General features: G+C 51.2%; 1 protein-coding gene across 2 annotated transcripts in view; it reads right to left on the bottom strand.

The window, feature by feature from the left end:
• EIPR1 (EARP complex and GARP complex interacting protein 1) overlaps window positions 1–19,268 on the bottom strand; it is a 121,001-nt gene that overhangs the window by 26,935 nt on the left and 74,798 nt on the right. For both annotated transcript variants that reach the window (XM_087863898.1, XM_045788892.2), the window contains one exon: window positions 11,167–11,323. In XM_087863898.1, coding sequence (XP_087720024.1) covers window positions 11,167–11,323 — 157 coding nt within the window. The remainder of the gene's footprint in view (window positions 1–11,166; window positions 11,324–19,268) is intronic.

The raw sequence follows: 19,268 nt of genomic DNA, 5'->3' as shown, positions 1-19,268 counted from the left end.
TCTGGAGCTCCTGGAGTTACTGTCCCGTGCACCACAAATTTGCTCAAGAGCTCCGTGACCAGGCCCCCAGGGAGGCGGCTTCTTACCCTGTACTGTTTTTATGGTGCATACACAAAGTGGGAAGGCTTCCTCACGTTCTCATTCCCTCGCTATCTCTCCATATCCTGGTCCCTGGTGAGTCTCCTCTGGAGGACAGCGCAGGCTCCCACACCGCCCAGAATACGTCCCACGTGGGATCTGGCTGCCTCGGCCTGCCCTCCAGCCCTAGGGCAGCCTGTGTTCTGGGTGCCTGGCAGTGCCCCCCAAGGAGGATGCTGGGGGTGGCAGGAGGGGGGCATGTCAATGACCACGGACGACCCAGAGGAGGGACGGGAATCCAAAGTAAACTGGTCAGGAAATGATGAGGATGAGTGAGAGAGACGCCAACCTATTCAGCTTGTTTCACTAGTTCTGGATCTCTCTCTCACACACACGCGCACACACGCACACACACACAGACCCCACACTCTCGACACACACACACACACACACACACACACACACCAGGTGAGCTGGAGCTGAGGCCATTCCTCGGAGTGTAACACAAGCTACGCCCCAGAGCAGAGCCTTCCTGCTCAGTGGCCTCAGTGGCAGGAGGAAGATACACCCGCATTGAAGATTTTTGTTCTTCACGAAGAAATGCCTCATGGGAGCACTGACTCTGAGTAGGTACAGGACATGCGTGCCAGTATGCTACTGACATTTGCCATTTATTTCTGAGAAGACTTAAATTTGTAATCTCTGAATTACAGGACATGAAAAAGAAGGGGAACAAATCTGCGTTGTACATGCTGCAGGAGTTAGTCTCGCCACACTTATCTGATGACCCGGAGATTCCCAGAGCAGAACGAGGAAGGAAAGAATAGGTATCTCAGAAAACTTCTGCGAACTATGTCACCACCAATTTGTTAACTCGGCTAGAAAAGGCTTAGATGGAGACGAAGCCACCAACTGTGCTGGGCGGTGTGGGATCCGCGCCCAGGAGGTCTGAGGGCGTGGGTGGGCGCTGAAGGAGAGTGTGCAGGGGCCCTGAGAGGAAACGACAGGCTCCCGCCGGCCACCAGCACCACTTCCCAGGCAGGGATACCTCCCGCTTCCCACCACAGAGCTAGGAGACGCAGCCTGAAGACAAGAGCGGGTCTGGAGGCAGGCCCTGCTCAGCGTGTGCGCCTTCCGATCTGCCACTAAAAACAGAAAACCTGAGTTCACTGTCTTGGCCATGAAGCAGGCGACCAGACGCCCTGACTCACCGACGGCCACACAGGGCTGCTGCTGGTGCCCCCTCCACCGCAGCTCCCGCCCAAGCTTCCTCCGCCCACGGCCCTCATGCCTTTGCCTCTGGTCCTGTAGCGTCCATCCACGTGAGTGAGCGCTGCAGTGACAACGGTCTCGCTGCTCCTCTCAGGGGCCGTGTAGCTCCGGAACACGCGGACAGAGCTCTCACATCCTTCCCGGGAACACGATGTCCGAGGAATTTCCACGAAACGGCAGCAAGCAGACGCTCCCACCGCACGTGGTCGAGCCGCTGGGGGGCCCACTCCCGCCCCTCATATTTCGTGATCTGTCCTGGGTTATGCATCAGAAAATACCTGTTGTTGGTTTATGGGAAGCGATCCCCAAAATCATCAGTGTTTGTGCCTAATGACACACACCCTGGGATAACCGGAGCACGAGAAGTGCAATAAAAAGAGAAATCCCATTTTATCATGGATCATCACCATGAAACTGGGGCCATAAACATAACAAAATAACCTAGAATTTCTGCCCTACTTGGTACTCCAAACTAAGAAGTTTATTTCTCTGTTCATAAAATCATCCATTTTTCTGTTTTAGCACACGCTGCCAGTGAATTTGAGAGGACATAAAATTACAGTAACAAGTTGAGAACAAAGTAGCATATACCTAATACAAGTGTGCAATATCCCTTCATAATCACTGAGAGGAAAACACAAGAAAAGGGCTGATTCTGTAAATAAACCCAAATAAAAAATCTAAACTTCTGTGAGGCAGTTAGCAAGGACCATAATGGCAGCAACGATGGCTCTAATTTGGCAGGTTTCATGCTGATCAAACAAAATAGGCACCTCTCTTCTTCAGATCAGTGACTCCAAATGAATGATTCACACTCTGGGCTCTGGTACCTGGGGTGAGGACAGCTCAAAGGACACCAGAAATTCTTAAAACAACCTCAACATAAATTTAATAATTTAAATCCACAGCATTTCCATGCCTTACCTATTCTCTGTGGCCGCTGGGGGTGGGAGGTGGGGGTGCCATGAAAGGCTGGCCCCCCAGGTCGTGACAGGCACGAGGCAGCAGCCCCATGCGGCTGGAAGACAGACTTTCGTCCACAAGGAATGGCTGTGTGAAGACCCTCAGCTCTCACTGCATTCAACAACTCACCAGGTTTATTACTTCACTGTAAAAAGGAAAACCTTAAGAAGGAAACATGTCTATTAAGTCATTGGTTACAGATAAAATTTTGAAAAAACGCTTTAAAACGATACAGTATATTAGTTCCCCAGCTTATGCATCTCTTTCCAACAGAGATTTGGCAATCTGGCTCATTTCTTCTTGTTGGAAAACGCACAACAGAACATAGGACCGCTTTCCACGGGTGCTGCGGAGATCAGGGAAAGGAGAGTTTAAGAGTCACACCATCAAGTCGAGAGGCACGCTTCGCCCAGCTCTGTGGCCACGTGGGCTCTTGATGGCCGTGCGCAGGGGGCCTTCTGGGCGCAGAGTCACGTCCGTGCACGGCCTGGCACCCTGGCGGGCAAGCTCATGCCTCTGGCGCAGGGTGACTATGAAACGGCCGTGCTTATTCTGACATCCCTCACCCGGACACACTTCAGATTCATCAGCTAAATAACTACAGTTTCAGTCAGACCCAGAGCGAAAGGCAAGAACAGGCTGGGCACAAGGGAGAAGGTATTTTTCTCAGATGCTCCTCTTTCTTGTGGAGGCTGATGTTAGCAGTTAACAGCCAAAGTCAGTGCTCCGAGCCGTATGTGCACAGCTCAAGAGAAATAAAGCACTCCGATGCTGAGGACCCAGAAATGGAAAGGGGCCCGTTTACTGAGCTGGAGACTGGAAAACACAAGCACCTATCACCTAGCCCTGTGCTGCTGAGAATCCTCCCCCAACGGGAAATGCTCGAGGTCTGCGTGCTCCTCCTAGGGGTGGACATGGGTGCTGGACACACTGCCTGGCCCTCCCTGAGTCCAGCTCTGTGTCAGATCAGCACTGTCCCCTCCTTCTGCCCCAGAGAGAGCCGCGGGGCACAGCCGGGGCTCTGAGCATCCTCTGTGTGATGGATTCTCACCAGCCCCGAAAGCCCACCTCACTCACCCCAGAGTTCACAGGTCTGTCCCTCCAAGGCCACCCCAACACTCCCACAGCACAGCTCCTCCTAGGACTTGGAGAGGAGCACAAGCCAGACAGCACGGGGATGCTGGCCCCTACCTGGTGCTCAAGCAACAGCAAATCCTAACCCCCTGCGCCCTGGGCCTTCCCAGGAAGTTCAAAGTTAACTTTTAAATGAAAGCACATTTTGGGGCACCTGGGTTGTTCGGTGGGTGAAGTGTCTGCCTTCAGCTCAGGTCATGATCCCAGGGTCCCGGGACTGAGCCCTGCATCGGGCTCCCTGCTCAGCGGAGAGCCTGCTTCTCCCTCTGCATCTGCCCCGCCCCTCCTGCTTGCTCACGCTCTCTCACATGAGCGCACACTCTATCTCAAATAAATAAAATCTTCTAAAAAATAAATAAATAAAAGTACATTTTGAAATCAAGCTGTCTACCCAAACTCCAAATAGTGGTTTGGTTCCCTCTTCTTTTTGATCTACTTTTCTTTCTTCTTTCCCTACCCCATTTTTCAAACAGTAAAAAATGTTTAAAATTCTCACACGTGGAGTAAGTGCACCCTCAGGTTTGAACTTTTAAATTATTCAACCTCATGTTTAAACAATCACCAATAGAACTAAATGCTACCTTCCTCTAAACTCGTCCCTGGGACACACTGGTGGCCACTGGGTAAACTCACAGGTTCTGGGAGACACCGGCTGGTTCGTAAGAGGGTCACATGAAACACACTCTGAACCACGTTCTCACGGAAACGTGGACTGAAACCGTAGGAAGGACACGAATTTCTCGCGTCGTGTACGTAACTACACTTGGTGCCCTGCACTTCGGACTTCGCGGTGAACGTCCAGTGCAAGCCATATCTGCACGTCGTGTTTTGCTAGTTTTTCACCACATCCCTAACACGGAATCTTAACGGCATCAGAGGGGGCGAGACAGTCCGGGACACGGGACAGCCATGCTTGGTGAACAGCGGAGACTTGAACAAGCTTGAGAGGAAGGCATCTTCATGTTATCCTTTTCCTACACAGAAGAAGGGATGTGGGCCTCATTCTGGGCCTCTGTAAAAGCTAGCGGACGCCAGTAGTGAGCCCGGAGACAGGGAAGCGACTTACACCTCAGAACACCTCGGCTGGGTAAACCCAAAGAGCAGGGACACAAATCTCACGAAATCTGATAAATCTGCAATCATAAACTGTCATGATCACTGAGAATTCTCCATCGCTGTTGGCCATAAAACCGTGTCAGAAGATCTCTGAATTTCGGGGCGCCTAGGTGGCACAGCGGTTAAGCGTCTGCCTTCGGCTCAGGGCGTGATCCCGGCGTTATGGGATCGAGCCCCACGTCAGGCTCCTCCGCTATGAGCCTGCTTCTTCCTCTCCCACTCCCCCTGCTTGTGTTCCCTCTCTCACTGGCTGTCTCTATCTCTGTCTAATAAATAAATAAAATCTAAAAAAAAAAAAAAAAAACAAAGATCTCTGAATTTCAAACATACTTTCTTACTTATGCTCGAAGACAGCCTCTGTAAGGTGTCAAGGGTACCTTTGAATCTACTTGTTTCCACGGTTTATCACGTTGAACAAAAAAAAGAAACAGGAAAAGAGAGATGAGGCCAAATCCTTTCTTTTGTGGCCAAACTCCTCAAGAATTGGCAGCCTCACACGCTGCTCTTCCTCCTCTTCCTCTTCTGCCTCAGCGCCATGTTCACGCCCCCTCCTCCTCCTGATGGGCGCGCACGCTCCCCTTCCTGGGCTCAGCCCGCCTGGCACTGCTGTGTGACACTCACCTCCACCCGCACTCGGCAGGGCTCTTCCAGAAAGCTGGCTCGGGACATACAGGTCAGCCAGTCACCCCGTTGCTAGCGAGCAGCAGTGCAGGGACGCTCCCTCCCGTCCGCCCACCAGGACTCTGGGGCTGCACTGACTGTCATTCATTATCCGGCCAACCCTAGAAAGCTTCTGGTTACTAAGTTTAGTGACTTCTCCTTTAAAGGAGATTTTCGTTGTCCGAGAAACCAGGTGATGGTGTGACTATGCCTGACGCACCACTTGGGAGACGGAGCATGCCAAGAATACACCAGAGTTTCTACTGCGTTGACTTGGCTTCCACTCTCAGGCAGGGAGCGTTGATCCACGGCTAAGATGCTTAACTCTTTAGCAGCGGGGGTGGGCGGGGGGCTCTTCTCGACCAAGAGGGGGTGGGGAAGCCCAGAATCACCTGTGTGGCTCATTAGCCCCGAGCCAACGGCCATGACGCTGCAGGGCAGACGCCAGCTCACAACGGCCCAGCAGGCCCACGCACGGGAAATCCTTCCCCCCTTCCTGTTCACAGGACAGGGGACGGTGTGGGGCTCAGAGACCCCAGGGACATGCTGGGTCTGCAGTCGTCTACACTGCATACGCTGACAAGCGCCCCGAGCTGCTGGTCCAGTTGCTGACTCATGGAGAAACCTCACTCTCACAGAAGAATAACCATATACAATATGCGGGGAGAACTGTGAAGAGCCCCCCCTTACCTACCCCTAGAAAGTGAAAAAAGGGCCAACAACATACGTGGCATGGGGCTTCACTCTTTTACCTCGCTTTTTACCACAATAAGGTGGGTTTTTGTTAATTTTACTTAGTTATGTAGGTCTCATCACCCTGCAGAAAACTACAAGGCAGCTACCACACACAGCCTGAAGCATAATGGGGCAAGATACACTGAAGATGGGGAAAACATCACAATTTGGTAAAAGCGTCCCCAAGGGTCGGGTCCAACTGCCCTGCAGGCAACCGGCCGTGGGCTGCACGGACCTCAGCCCGGGACACCTCCTCTGGTGCCACGACCTCCGAGCGACAGGCAGAGTGGAAGAGGGCTAGGAGTTATTATCTGACTCACTGAGAAACAGGTGCGTGCTGTTCAGTGGAGAGACACGACAGCACCTGACGAGTGCAGAGCTGGAACACTCACCAGAGACCCCGCATAACCACCCCGTCACACCTAAGCGAAGGAGGCACGTGTCCATGGGGACGGCATCAAGTACCGACATATGCCACACTCACCACACATTGACCACGGTAGCAAACCACAGCGGAAGGGAAGAAAGTATGCGAGAAAAGAAGGCGGCTTTATTATTTGCAAAATGAGGAATTCCCCTAGAAAGCATAATTTATTTATATTTATCATCCATAAAGGACTAGCTGGAAGATGTGTGAACATTCTCAGAACTTATTCTGATGAAGAGGTATTTATACTCCCAGCAACAGAAACAACTTCCAAATCACAGTGCGACAACCACAATGGCTCCTTTTGCTCATGCATTCAGCAGGGAGGCAATTCTGGGCAATGTGTGGTGTCCTGGGGTCGGCCTGCCTAGCTCTGAATCCCAATTACTCCACTGAGTAGAAAAGGCTGGATGCATGCTGCTTGCTTTTGGGACGGCAGTTACCTTCTCTGCCATGGTGCCTACTTTATAGGGTCGTGTGGGGAGGAGGCAGCGCCTGCAAACCTCAGAAGGGCCTGCTCAAAGTTGGGCTCACAGCAGAGCATGTGCTGGGGCCGGCGCTGTCCTTGGTGCTGAGGATGCACCTGCCACCTGACAAGGCCCCCGACCCGGGGAAGTTCAGTGACGGAAGCGTAATGAATGCAGCCAGCGGAGTGCCAGGCATGGCCATGCCTCTACACGAGATAAGCTGGCCGCAAGGACAGGAAGATGTGGGTGGGGGTGGAACAGTGGTTATTTTAGAGAGGCCCTCTCCGAAGAGGGGATGCTGAACCACAAAGCCGATGGCTCGTTAACCCACACCAGAAGCTACAGGGGGTTGCTCTAGGCTCAACTTGGGACCTGCATCCCCACAGTGTGGATCTGAGAAAATCAGGAAGAGAACGGGTTGTTGGCTTGTTTGTATTACGTATCCTAACAAGAAGGGCAGTGCCACAATTCCACAGAGATCCTGCCCCAGAGCCATGGTAACAACTGCGAAGCATTTCCTCCTTTTCAGGAATCTCCACTTGCAGCTGAGAAAAAGGGGTGACTTTCCAGCAACCCTACGCAGCCCCAGGGCAAGTGAGCACAAGAGATGGGGCATGCTGCCCTCTAGGCCAGCACTCCGTCTACGCCCATGGCTGGGAGCTCAAACCAAACAGTCACAAGGCCTTCTAGAATCTTCAGTGGTAGGTGGCCTGCCTGCCAGGCATTGCCCAGCCGCTGTGTGTTAAGAGGCTGAGATGGGGGTGTAGGGTCACCTACACTAGGGCCCAGCTGCTCCCAAGCAAACAGAAACTGCACGGCCCTGAGGAGAGGAGCCTGCACGGCGGCCTGTGGGGCGCAACAACCCCGCAGACTGTGGAGTGTGTGCTGTTCCGGGACACTCCCTTACAGCCAGGCGATGCCACAATGTGTCCAGGAGCCCCTCTCCAGGAACTGCTTCAACCCCAATTTATAAACCAAAAGGAAAGTTGACAAGACTCCCAGCTGCCTCATGTTCATGTGAGCACGTGTTCATTCCTGTTCAGAGCAGCTCTATTCAGGATGTCCAAAACCCAGGGGAAACCCAGCTGGCCTTCAATAGGTGAACGGTCACAAAAACCACGGTCTCACAGACTACCACTTAGAATAAAGGGGCGGAGCCACTGACAGACACAGGTGACAACAGGAAGGACCCCCAGGGAATCACAGTGTGCAACAAGCCACTATCAAAGCTTCTGGAGTGGACGCTTCCATTCATAGAACCTTCTCAAAATGCTAAGTCTACAGGAAAGAGCACAGGTTCGTGCTTGCCAGGGATTAAAGATGGCGCATGGGGAGGAGAGGGCTATGGCCACAAACAGGTAGCAGGAGGGCTCCCGGTTCTGTATATTGACTGCAGTGCTGGCTGCACCAACAGACACACATGATGACATGGCAGAGAACTCAGGGTGCACACGCGGTGGATCCTATCTACCCCCGTCCCCAGTGATGACCCTGCAGAGGCGTTATGCAATGTTGCCACTGGGGGAAATGGGTGACAGGCACAGGGGATCCGTCTATATTGCTCCGATAACTGCAGGTGGATCACAGCCACCTCACGGTGACAAGGTCAATAAACACATACAGTGACATACAAAACGAAGTCAGGAGACACTTTGAACCATGGCAGCAAATGCAGAAGAAGGCAGCCTTTCAACATGAACTTGATGAAGACCGTTTCTCTGGATGTGCTTACGTATCAACAATTACTTCCTAACTAGTTCCCCTTTCATAGGGGTGCAATCACGGGGGTGCGATCACGGGGGTGTGATCACTGGGGGGGTGTGATCACAGGGATGTGACCATGGGGGGTGATCATAGGGCTGCAATCATGGGGGTGCGATCACAGGGCGTGATCACTGAGGTGTGATCACTGGGGTGCGATCACAGGGGTGCCATGATGGGGGTGTGCAATCACAAGGTTGCAATCGTGGGGTGGGTGCAATCACAGCAGTGTGATCACTGGGGGTTGATCACAGGGGGGTGCTCCCAGGAGGTGTTATCACAGGGATGCAATCACAAGGGTATGTTCACGGGGGAGTGATCACAGGGGTGTGATCATGGGGGTGCGATCACGGGGGTGTCCGATCACGGGGGGGGGATGCTATCACGGGGGTGAGATGACAGGGATGTGATCACGGGGGTGTGATCACGGGGGTGTGATCATGGGGGGTGCAATCACAGGGGGTGTGATCACCAATGGTGTGAGTACTGGGGGTATGATGATAGGAATATGATCACGGGGGTGCAATCACCAAGCATGTGGTCACCAGGGCTGTGACCACTGGCATGTGATCACAGAGTGTGTGATCACCGGGGGTGTGATGGTAGGACTACGATTCTGGGGTTGTAATCACCGCGGGTGCGATGATAGGATTGTGATCACGGGGGTGTCATCACCAAGGCTGTGATGACGGGAATATGATTACAGGGGTGTGACCACCAGGGGTGTGATGACAGCAATATAATCACAGGGGTGTGACCCAGACTGAACATTTCACTGGCATTCCTGACAAGCACACATAGATAGGTGTGACCACTCCTCTGATGGAACACTGGATGGAGTATGTGAACCCAGGTGGGAGCTGGGGAAACCGACCAACAGCCCCTCCCCTGCCCTCAGAGCTTAGCCCATCTGTGCACTCGCCAAAGGCTCAGATGCCATCTGCATACACTGACCTCCCCAAAGTCACTGCTGGCCTGCATTGTGTCCTCCCTACTCTCCCCGTGCCAGTCTATCTCCTGGCACACACGTACATATCGCACTCATATGCACACATGTGCGTCTGTCTGCACACGTTGCAGAAACGCCCTGCACTCTCACAACCCCTCGTGAGAGCTGCAGGGCTCCTGTGCATCTCCTTTGCCTGCAGATGGGGTCTGACACTTCTGTGAGGAGAAGGAACCGTGACCCGGCAGCAGCCTGGCACCCGTGTAAACACACTGCCCGCAAACGATGCACAAAGGCCCTCCAGAGCCACAAATGGCGCCGACCCCCAGTTCTGCTCCCTTTGCCACTCCAAGACCCAAGGCTGCCGACGGAAACCAGCATCCGTCCCAGCTCCACATGTCGGCTCCTGAACAAATCCCTCTTCAATTCCACTAGTAAAAATTAATGACTCTTTCCTCAGGGGCCCATGGCACAGAGTTCCTAATGATCGCGGTGCATGCCACAGCCTGCCCCGTGTCGCTTAGATGTTTACACCGTGGGTCTCCTGGGAGATCACGCGTGACTCCTTGAGGCCAGGTCCCCTGACCCGTCACCCCGGCGTCCCTGGAGCCTGGCAGGTGTGTGCAGCAGGTGCTTAATAAATATGTGTTGGATTAAACTTATTTAATTGGTAGATTTGGTCCAAACAGAAGTGGGTATACAGAGGATAGAGCTCTTTCTCACACACGCACACTTGTGTGCACACAAAGTGTTACTGCACTGAGTAAAACAATAATTACTGTTGTAAACACCCATACCAGTTATGCTCCCACAGTCCCTTCTAGAAAGCATGGCCTTTTGAATTTGCTGAGGCTTCAGTGCTCCGAGGAGGCTCTCCTGGGGTATGGAGGTGAGTACCGCTAAGCCTCGGCCACAACACGTGGGCAACAATGGGCCAGGCAGCCCTGATGGCGCTGGTGGTATCTCCATCCCCTGGGACTGCATGTGACATGCAGAGGAGACAGACGCAAGGACGGAGATGTGGAGGGCTCAGGGGTACCGCACGGTGAGCACACAGCACATCCTTAATCAGTACAGAAAAGGAAATTATAAGCCTTCAGCCTAAAGTAACAAGTCAATTAATTCACACTTAGGATTGCTGAATGGAAGTGTATTTACGAAGCTAAAAAAGCAAGAGAACATTTAAGTGCTCTCCAGGGCCCAAGTTCACCCTAGTCCTGGCAGGTACCTGGCAGCACGGATTTAAATGGAAAGGACACCTACACAAGGCTCCCTCACGACAGATGCAATAGGGTTTCCATAATGTGTCTAATCTGCAGAACAAGTGGGACTGAGAAGCAAGAAAGGAAGGAAGGAAAGGAGGGAGGGAAAGAGGGAGGGAAGGAAGGAAGGAAAGAAAAGAAAAGAAAGAAAAGAAAGAGAAAAGAAAGAAAAGAAAGAGAAAAGAAAAGGAAAGGAAAGGAAAGGAAAGGAAAGAAAAGAAAAGAAAAGAAAAGAAAAGAAAAGAAAAGAAAGGAAAAGAACCATTTCTGCAAAGGGAGTGTGCACGACGCACGCGGTCTGACCTCCAGGCTTGTTCTGGGCGAATGAAATATGCAGAGCCCTACCAGGCCATGCTGCCATGGGCCGTGTTGTCAAGGTGACAGAGCAGCTCCAGGGTGTGCGCAGTGCTTGATGAATCGTCAGGGGACTCGTGGCTGCCTGGCTCCAGCTCCTTCGGCATCCTCCACACAGTCGCACACGTCAGGACTTTGCTGTCTGAAGCTAAGCAAGAGAAGGTAATGTCAACAGAGCGTGGTACGTGGCCACAGTCCACACAGCACAGCACGTCCACACAGGCGCAGAGGCGGGGCACATCCGCTCTTCAAAATGCTTACAACCGCGGGCAGCAGAGAGCAAGCACAGCGAGCGGCACAGACCCGGGGCGCACAAGCAGAACAGCGACAGCTCCCCGCCAGCAGCCGCCTAACCCCTGCCTCCTTGTTGCAAAACCATCATCCTGTTTCAGAAGAAAATTTAATTTTCCTCAAAGTCATTTCCATCCATCCTTCCTCAACTGTTCTTCAAAACAGGGAGCAAAATGAGGGGGTGGGTGTGCTACAGACACAAACACCCCGGGTGCAGCTCAGGGTGAAGGTGGGCCCCGCTGCAGGAGAGCCCGCCCGCGGGGACTCTGCACCCAGAGATGGTGCCGCCGGAGCCCAGGGCGCTGCGGCCAGAGCAAGGGGAAACCCACACCACGCACGCACGGCCTTGCTCTGCCGCGCCCTGGCTCTCCAGGCAGAGAGCAGCCCAGTGCCTGAAAGTGCCGCACGGACACAGCATCTCCCACAGACAACGGGGGCTGCTCACGGCCCACCTCTCGGAGTCCCGACACTTGATTTTCCTGTATTTGCAGGGCACTTCGCAATGCCACTGTGTGAGTAAGGAAGCTAAGCTTAGGTAAGAAAGACCAGGGATACCTGTCTTCAGGGAATGTGCCAGGAGCCAGGTCTCTGCCCCTCTACACAGTGTTTCAGTAAGACAAAAAGACAAATAAAACAAACAAACAAAATCAGATTGAACATTATGTGATAAAAATTTAATCGTAAATTCCTAAATACAAATCCTTTCAAATGTGCTTTCCATTTAGCTCCAAACTACGTGTGAAACACCTTCCCTTCTAAAGGCCTTTAGTACATGATGGTAAAACAAGGAACAGGTTTCAACACTAAATCACAGCCGACATCGAGTGAGGACCATAAAGGAAATGCAGAACAAGGGAGGACACGGCACGCACAGTGCTTCCCACGTGAAATAAGAACACTAGAGGGCCTCATCCACACCGGGGAATGTCCCACTTCTCAGCTCTGTGGTCCTTCGATCCAAACACCAGCTGATCAGCCAAGCAATTGTCAGTGCACACGACGGGCGGAGGCCTGGCTGCACGGGCTGATTACCATCATCACCCATGATCAGAGGACAGTGGGGGGCAGGCTTTCTGCCGGGGCTCTCGGATCCCAATCTCAGCGCTCGTCTCACATACCGCTTGCTGAGCCATACGTACACACTTCATGTTAGCCTTCCTGCTTCACCTAGGAAAATGCAGCGCAGCCTGGCTTTTCTACACAGGAAGCTAATATTCTTGCGGAAACTTCCAGGCACTTGGTGTTTCTGCAGAGCCTGTGAGGCCGCAGTGTCACTCCTAAAATATGAGAATATCCACCTGAAGGGAAGACTGGCAGCACTGAGACAGAAAGAAGAAATGAAGGCTGAAACATCCAACCCGTACAGGCACAGATGATGTGAGCCACCCTAAATGACAGAAAGAAGAATGTTCTAATCTGAACAGGGATGGCACTAGGAGTGCGCAGCTTCTCTGCGAGGGGAGGTGCACACAGCCTGTCTACGGGAGGACGGGCTGGTGGCACAATCCCCACAGAACAAACGCCTTCTCTGGGGAACTCTGCTCAGGTGTCAGGAAAGTAAGCCTTTCCCTGTAAGTGCTTGCTTACCCGGCAAACACAGCAGTTGGGGGTAATGTATTAAATACTTTCCCCTCGAGAAGAGTAATCAGACAAGAATGCTTTGTACTGTTGCTTCTAGTTAACACTATACTAGAGGTCCTGACTACTTCGTATGGCAAGGAAAAAATAAAGCTGTAAGAATGGGAGAAGAAGAAATTAAAACACCCCTACTTGTTAGTGATCATGTATGTAGAAAACTTAAGACAATCTACACTCTACTGTTAGAAACAAAACAGGGAATTTAGCAAAATTGCTGAACACCAAGGTGATATATAAAAATTAACTGGGTATCTACAGATTAGCAACAAAAATTTAGAAAATTTTAAAAGACATGAACAGTCCATTAAAAAATCAAGTATCCAAAAATATCTCAGATTAAAGAGGTGCAAGACCTGCACACGGCAGAAACCACTGCTGAGAGAAAGTAAAGACCTACCCATGGAGGGGTATACCATGTTCATAGACAGCTTCACTGCTGTAAAGGGTCCATGAATCTTAATTAAAGTTCCAAAAGGCTTTTTGGGTAGAAGCCAACAGTCTGCTTCTGAAGTTCTAAAGTTTACATGGAAATGTGAACCACCCACATAGTCAACAAAATAGTCATGAAAAAAAACAAAACTGGCTGGTTTACAAATCTGTGATTAATTTGGTATTGGTACACAGATAAATAGACCAGAGAAAGAAATTGCAATCTAGAAACAGACCTTACAAGGATGGTCAGCTGACTTATAACAGAAATGGCTTTGCACTGGAGTGGACAAAGGATTGTCTTTTTAGTAAAAGATGCTGCATCAATTGTATATTCATGTGAAAAATGAACTTGTATCCTATCTCACAAAAATCAATTCCAAATAGACTGACGATCAAAATGTAAAAGACAAAATATTACAAATCTTTTCTATAAAACACAGAATATCCTCACAACCTTGAGATAAGCAAAGATTTCTTAATAGGACAGAATAAAACACTAATCATAACAGGAAAGACTGGTAACACAGACCACATTAAAATTAAGAATTTCTATCTACTGAAAAACACTAAACTTCACAAAATTAAAAACCTGGAAAGATACCATGGAAAAAAATGAAACAAGGGGTACCTAGGTGGCTCAATCAGTTAAGCGTCTGCCTTCAGCTCAGGTCATGATCTCAGGGTCCTAGGATTGAGCTCCGGGTTGGGCTCCCTGCTCAGTGGGGAATCTGCTTCTGCCTCTCCCTCTGCTGCTCCCCCTGCTCATTCTCTCTCTCGCTCTCTCTGTCTCTCAAATAAAATCTTTTTAAAAAAAGGAAAAAAAATGAAGCAAAACTGGAAGACAATATTCATAATACATATATCTGACAAAGAGCTTGTAATCAGAATACATAAAGAACTCTTACAATTTAATAACACAAATAACCCAATTTTTAAAAATGGCAGACACTTCACAAAAAAAAAAAACCATGAATGATCAACAATCACCAGAAAGGATGTTCAACATCAATGGTAACTGGAGAAAGGCAAAACAAAACCAAAATGAGATGCACTACACACCTACTAGAATGGCTAAAATTTAATTTTAAAAAGATCAACAACACCAAGTATTGGCAAAGATATAGAACAATGGGTCTCTTGCAGATTGCTAGAAATAGTGTAACACAGTACATTTTGGAAAACGCTTTGTCAGTTGAGAATTCACTTACCAGATGACCCAATAATTCCACTGTCAGGAGAGGCTGTCACAAAGTGGGACTTGTTGATAACAAGCTTCGTGGCCACTCCTGATTTCGGCAGCTAAACCTGGCCCCACAGCAATAGCAGCCTGGAGATGGTATGTGACTGCCAGAAGTCAGGGGTGGCAATTATCATAATGACCAAGAAGGCAGCGTGCCAGCCAAGGAAGGCCAACTGGCCAAGTTGCGGCAACAGATAACAAGAGACAGCATTCCTAGGAGCAAAACAGATGGTCCCTCAACAGAGCACTGCCTGTCTAATACATGCATGCGTACATACATACATACAAAATCAAAGGAAACAGGAATGAATGAGTAGGATGCTGAGGGAAGTCACCCCATTAAAAGTCAGAATCCCTCACCCAGCTCTGGTCTGAGCAGATTTCAGACTAAAACCCACTGATAGAAAATATGGCCAGATCCCCAGGAATTAGGAACCCGTAACTCCAGGGCAAGTGCCTATGGTGATGATTAGCCCAGCGTGTACCCAAGAAGACCTGCTGCCACTTAGTTGGTGGTCATACCCAACAGTTCAAGGCCTACTGAACACAAGGTCTGAGACCTAAAGTGTCATGTCCCCTGTTAGGGTGGGGACATTAGGGGGCAAGGTAATAAATAAAGTCCTGGACAAAGCCTGGTGACAAGAGATCTCCTGGGTCTGCAGACCCAGCCAGTGCTCATCTGCATGGTCCGTGAGTGTAAAATGGCACTGATGCTGATGGCCCACCCCAACACAAGCAGTGGAGACGCGTGTCTACGTTAAGGATCAAGGGCACGGAAGGGCCTTGTTGAATTGGCCATCTGGCCTCTGCACAAAGTCAGTGGGTCCTGGGGAGGGACTGGGGGCTAACCTAAGCTCAAAAGAGCAGGCGCCCAGCTCACAGCTGTGGTGCCAGACCTGAGTCTCTGTTAGAGTAGCTCCACCAGCCCCAGGTACATGACATGTGGACACTGCCCTCCAAATGCCTTCTTTCCTATCCCAATGAAGACAGAAGCCTGGAAACCATCGGCACCTCTATGAGAGGAAAACTGCACATGGTTGTGCTGCAGAGCTGTTAGTGCTCCTACCTGCTATCATAACGTGCTCCAAAGGCATCTGGACACCCTGCAGAACCTTGCCTTGAGCCATGACAGTGATGGCATCACGCTGCGTGCAGCAGACCCCAGCAAGCAGATACCCTGCGGAGATTCAGGACCTGGCAACCTGGCGAGGTCTGAGGTCCAGTATTCTGAAGAAGCTGCGTTCTACATCCATAAAGGAAGAGCCACAATGCCTGAGGGCCTCTTTATCCTGCAGCCGACATGCTCTGCATCTAAGAACACCGGGCCAGCCCAGATGCTTGGCAACATGGCAGGCTGCCGGCCGAGTGGAAGTAAGGGCCAAAGGGCTCAGCAGCAGGTCAAGCTGAAGACACATGATCTGGAGGGCATGCTGGTGTGGCAGGTGTCAGTGAGAGAAAGGGTACAGCAGGGGCTTCCTGGCAAGAATCTCAGGGTTCCAGAGAATCACATGCATTTTGAAACACGCTGGCCATGCTTCTGGGCCCTGACAGGTGAACTAAGGGGCACCAAGGGACCAAGCGTCGCTCATTCCAGAACCCCATCATACCCACTGGGACACAGTGAAGCAGGCCCACAAGGCACAGGACAACCCTGTAGACCGTGGACTCCTGCCACGTGGTTCTATGTCCTCAACACGCAAGCACCGGGACCTGGGGACTGGGTACTTCTACATGGTAGTGTGTCCTCAACACGAGAACCCACAGCCTTGGGAACCCAGAAGGAGGGCAGGGCTGAGTCCACTTGCTCTTCCCCCAGGACCCCAACTCTGGGCTGTGCAGGGTCGAAGGTCTTAATTCCCATGGTTGGGTAGGAGTGGGGGTGCTCTCCACAGGGACAGAGCAGGGAATCCCCTCAAACCACAGGTGAAATGGCCAACATGCCACTGAGATTTGGTGGGTGTTTGTTAGGTCGCAATACGCTGACTTGTAACACCGTCTAGCCCCTGGCTAGAATCATCTGTGACTGTACCCGCCTCCATTTGGTAATGAGAAGACGAAGTGGAGTTAGATACAGACCCTGTCCACAAGGATGCCAAACATGACCGAATGGTGAAATAATACAAGGACAAGATCAGCAAATGCCTTAGAGAGATCCAGGTAAAGTGCTGCAGGAAAGAGAATACCTTCCCACAGGGAGGGGATGATTTAGCTGCAGCCCCAAGGGGGATTGGGGCAAGTGGAAATGAATGTAAGGCATTCCACAGGTAGGATTAAGGGCTCAGTGGCTTTGGAGGATAGAGAAAGGCCAAGAGTTCAATTTGGGACATGGTAAAATGAATGAAAGCCGTAAGAAATGAGGTTTGATGCCCTACTGGGATGGACCAGGAAGGGTCCTGCAGACTAGCTGAGGAGTGTGGAGGGTCTGCTCTAGATAACAGGGTGGAGGCCAACAACTCTGAGTGAGGGTATGGTGCCTGGTAGGGAGAGGACATGTCCCATCAATGCAAAAAAACTAGGCCCAGCGCCGAGCTTGAGAGCAGACGATCTGTGTAAGACGGGCTGAAGCAGGAAAGAGGCTGGCGGCCGGGACACAAGTCAGAAGCATGACACACAGGCAAGACAGGGTCATGGCCACAAAACCACCAGGCAGACAGTGGGGGAAGACAGCGGGGGAAACGACCCTTCATTTCCATTCTAGAAATGGATGCGCACTCCTGCCGCATGGCTCCCATGTTGGCTGGAAGGTGCACAGTCTCCAGAACCACCATGGCCACCATGGGGTCCACACAGTGCAGGGACGCTAGGGGCACAGCACTTTCGGACCTTCTTCCATTTGCACCATGCATGGGGCCTGAGTAAACAGTGAGTGAAGGCTCTCCAGGATGGGCAAACGAGGGAGCTCCAAACCCAGCTGGGGGTGTGCCACGGGGCGGGGCGGCCAGGAGGGGGTTCCCACCAGGCAGGTCGCACCTGGACGAATAAACACAGTGACAGGAACAGCTCGGCGGCAGTGCACAAGTCCGTGTAAGATAAAAAGAAAACTGCACCAGGTACGCTTGCAAAATGCAGAGAACCGTACATTTTTCTGAAAATTGGTGAATAAAAGGAAAAATGTTTGAGGACATTTCTAGCATATGGAAAATTAATCCGGATTTTCTGAAAGATTATAAAATTGTTACCAGAATTTATTATGAAAATTTGATGGGTACAAGGTGAATCCAAAGTTCCTTATTGAGAAACGTAACCCCTAGAAATCATCCTGAGAAAGACCAGAAAGGGACATCGTGTGCACTCAGGGCACCTGCCAACATCACCCACCCTAGAAATGGGCAAAGATGCACAATCTGCTGAATAAGGAGTGCGCGTTAGGTCCAAGGAACACGGTAGGCATTATCAGAAACTCTCTGAATCCTCAGAAGCAGATGAAATTGAAGGTAAACAGTACTGAGTAAGAAATGCTGGAGTCTGCCCATCGAGACATGCAAATAGGTTCTGAAACTCGGAGGATTTCCATATCTGCATGAGTCTCAACAGAGCATTCAACACAAATCCAGCAGCTATCAAAGAAACTAAGGTGCTTTTAAGAAGGAAACCCCGATCTTTAGAAGCAAACGCTGTAACAACCAGCAAGGCATTCCACTTCTCTCTCTGCGTCTGAGCGCGTCCTGAAGGGAGGTCCTGTAGCGCCCGCCCGCACCAGATCACTGTTGTAACAACCGCGAGCCCCGGGAGGGCAGGCCCGCACATCTGCAAGAACACAAGCCCACGGAGCAAACCATAGAGAACGCAGCCACGTGAGTAAGAAGGGAAGGCCCACGCCACACACAACGAACCCTGCCCCTCCGTTCTGTGAACCAGGAGATTGAGGCCCATGAAGTTAACCGGCTGCCCCAAGCTCTCGTGGGTCATCAGCACCAGAGTCAGACAGGACACGCGGTGGCCTGACTTAACGACAGTCCACAGGAAGAGAAAATACCAAGTTGTGTCTTGAAGGCCAATTGGACGCCACTGCCTGTTTTTCACATGGAACACACGAGCCGAAGGCACTTAATGAGATAAAAAGATAATCAGGGCCAATGAATGGAAGAGGCCTGCCCAAGGCTGCCAACTGTGCCCGCTGGAAGGGATTACCGAGTCCAGGCTTAGCGGCATTCAAAGGAGATTAGGGCCTTTGTAAGCCTGAATAGCCGGTCCAGCCAGCTCCGCTAAAGGGCTAACAGTGCCTGGCTGCGGACATAATCTGATTCCCTGCTGGAGGGGGAGGAGGCTTCGGCCGGGCGCAGGGAGCAGGACGCAGTGGGCGCACTTGGAATCCGAGGGCTATTTTTAGAGTTCAACCATCTCTGCGTCTGGCACAGGCTGAGAAGGATGAATGAAGAGCAATCCAGCTCCACGAAGCAGTCACCTGGGACAGGGAGAGCTTGGTGCGCACACCCGTAAGCCTCAGAGCTGTGCCTAAAAACGGCTTTCTACCCTGGCCTTCACATGCTTT

Source organism: Ursus americanus, chromosome 7 (assembly GCF_024610735.1).
Source record: "Ursus americanus isolate L20-20 chromosome 7, mUrsAme1.1.p, whole genome shotgun sequence".
In the NCBI taxonomy this organism is placed as follows: domain Eukaryota; kingdom Metazoa; phylum Chordata; class Mammalia; order Carnivora; family Ursidae; genus Ursus; species Ursus americanus.
Note: the sequence above shows the minus strand (reverse complement) of the source record. Positions and strands in the feature narration are given on the sequence as shown.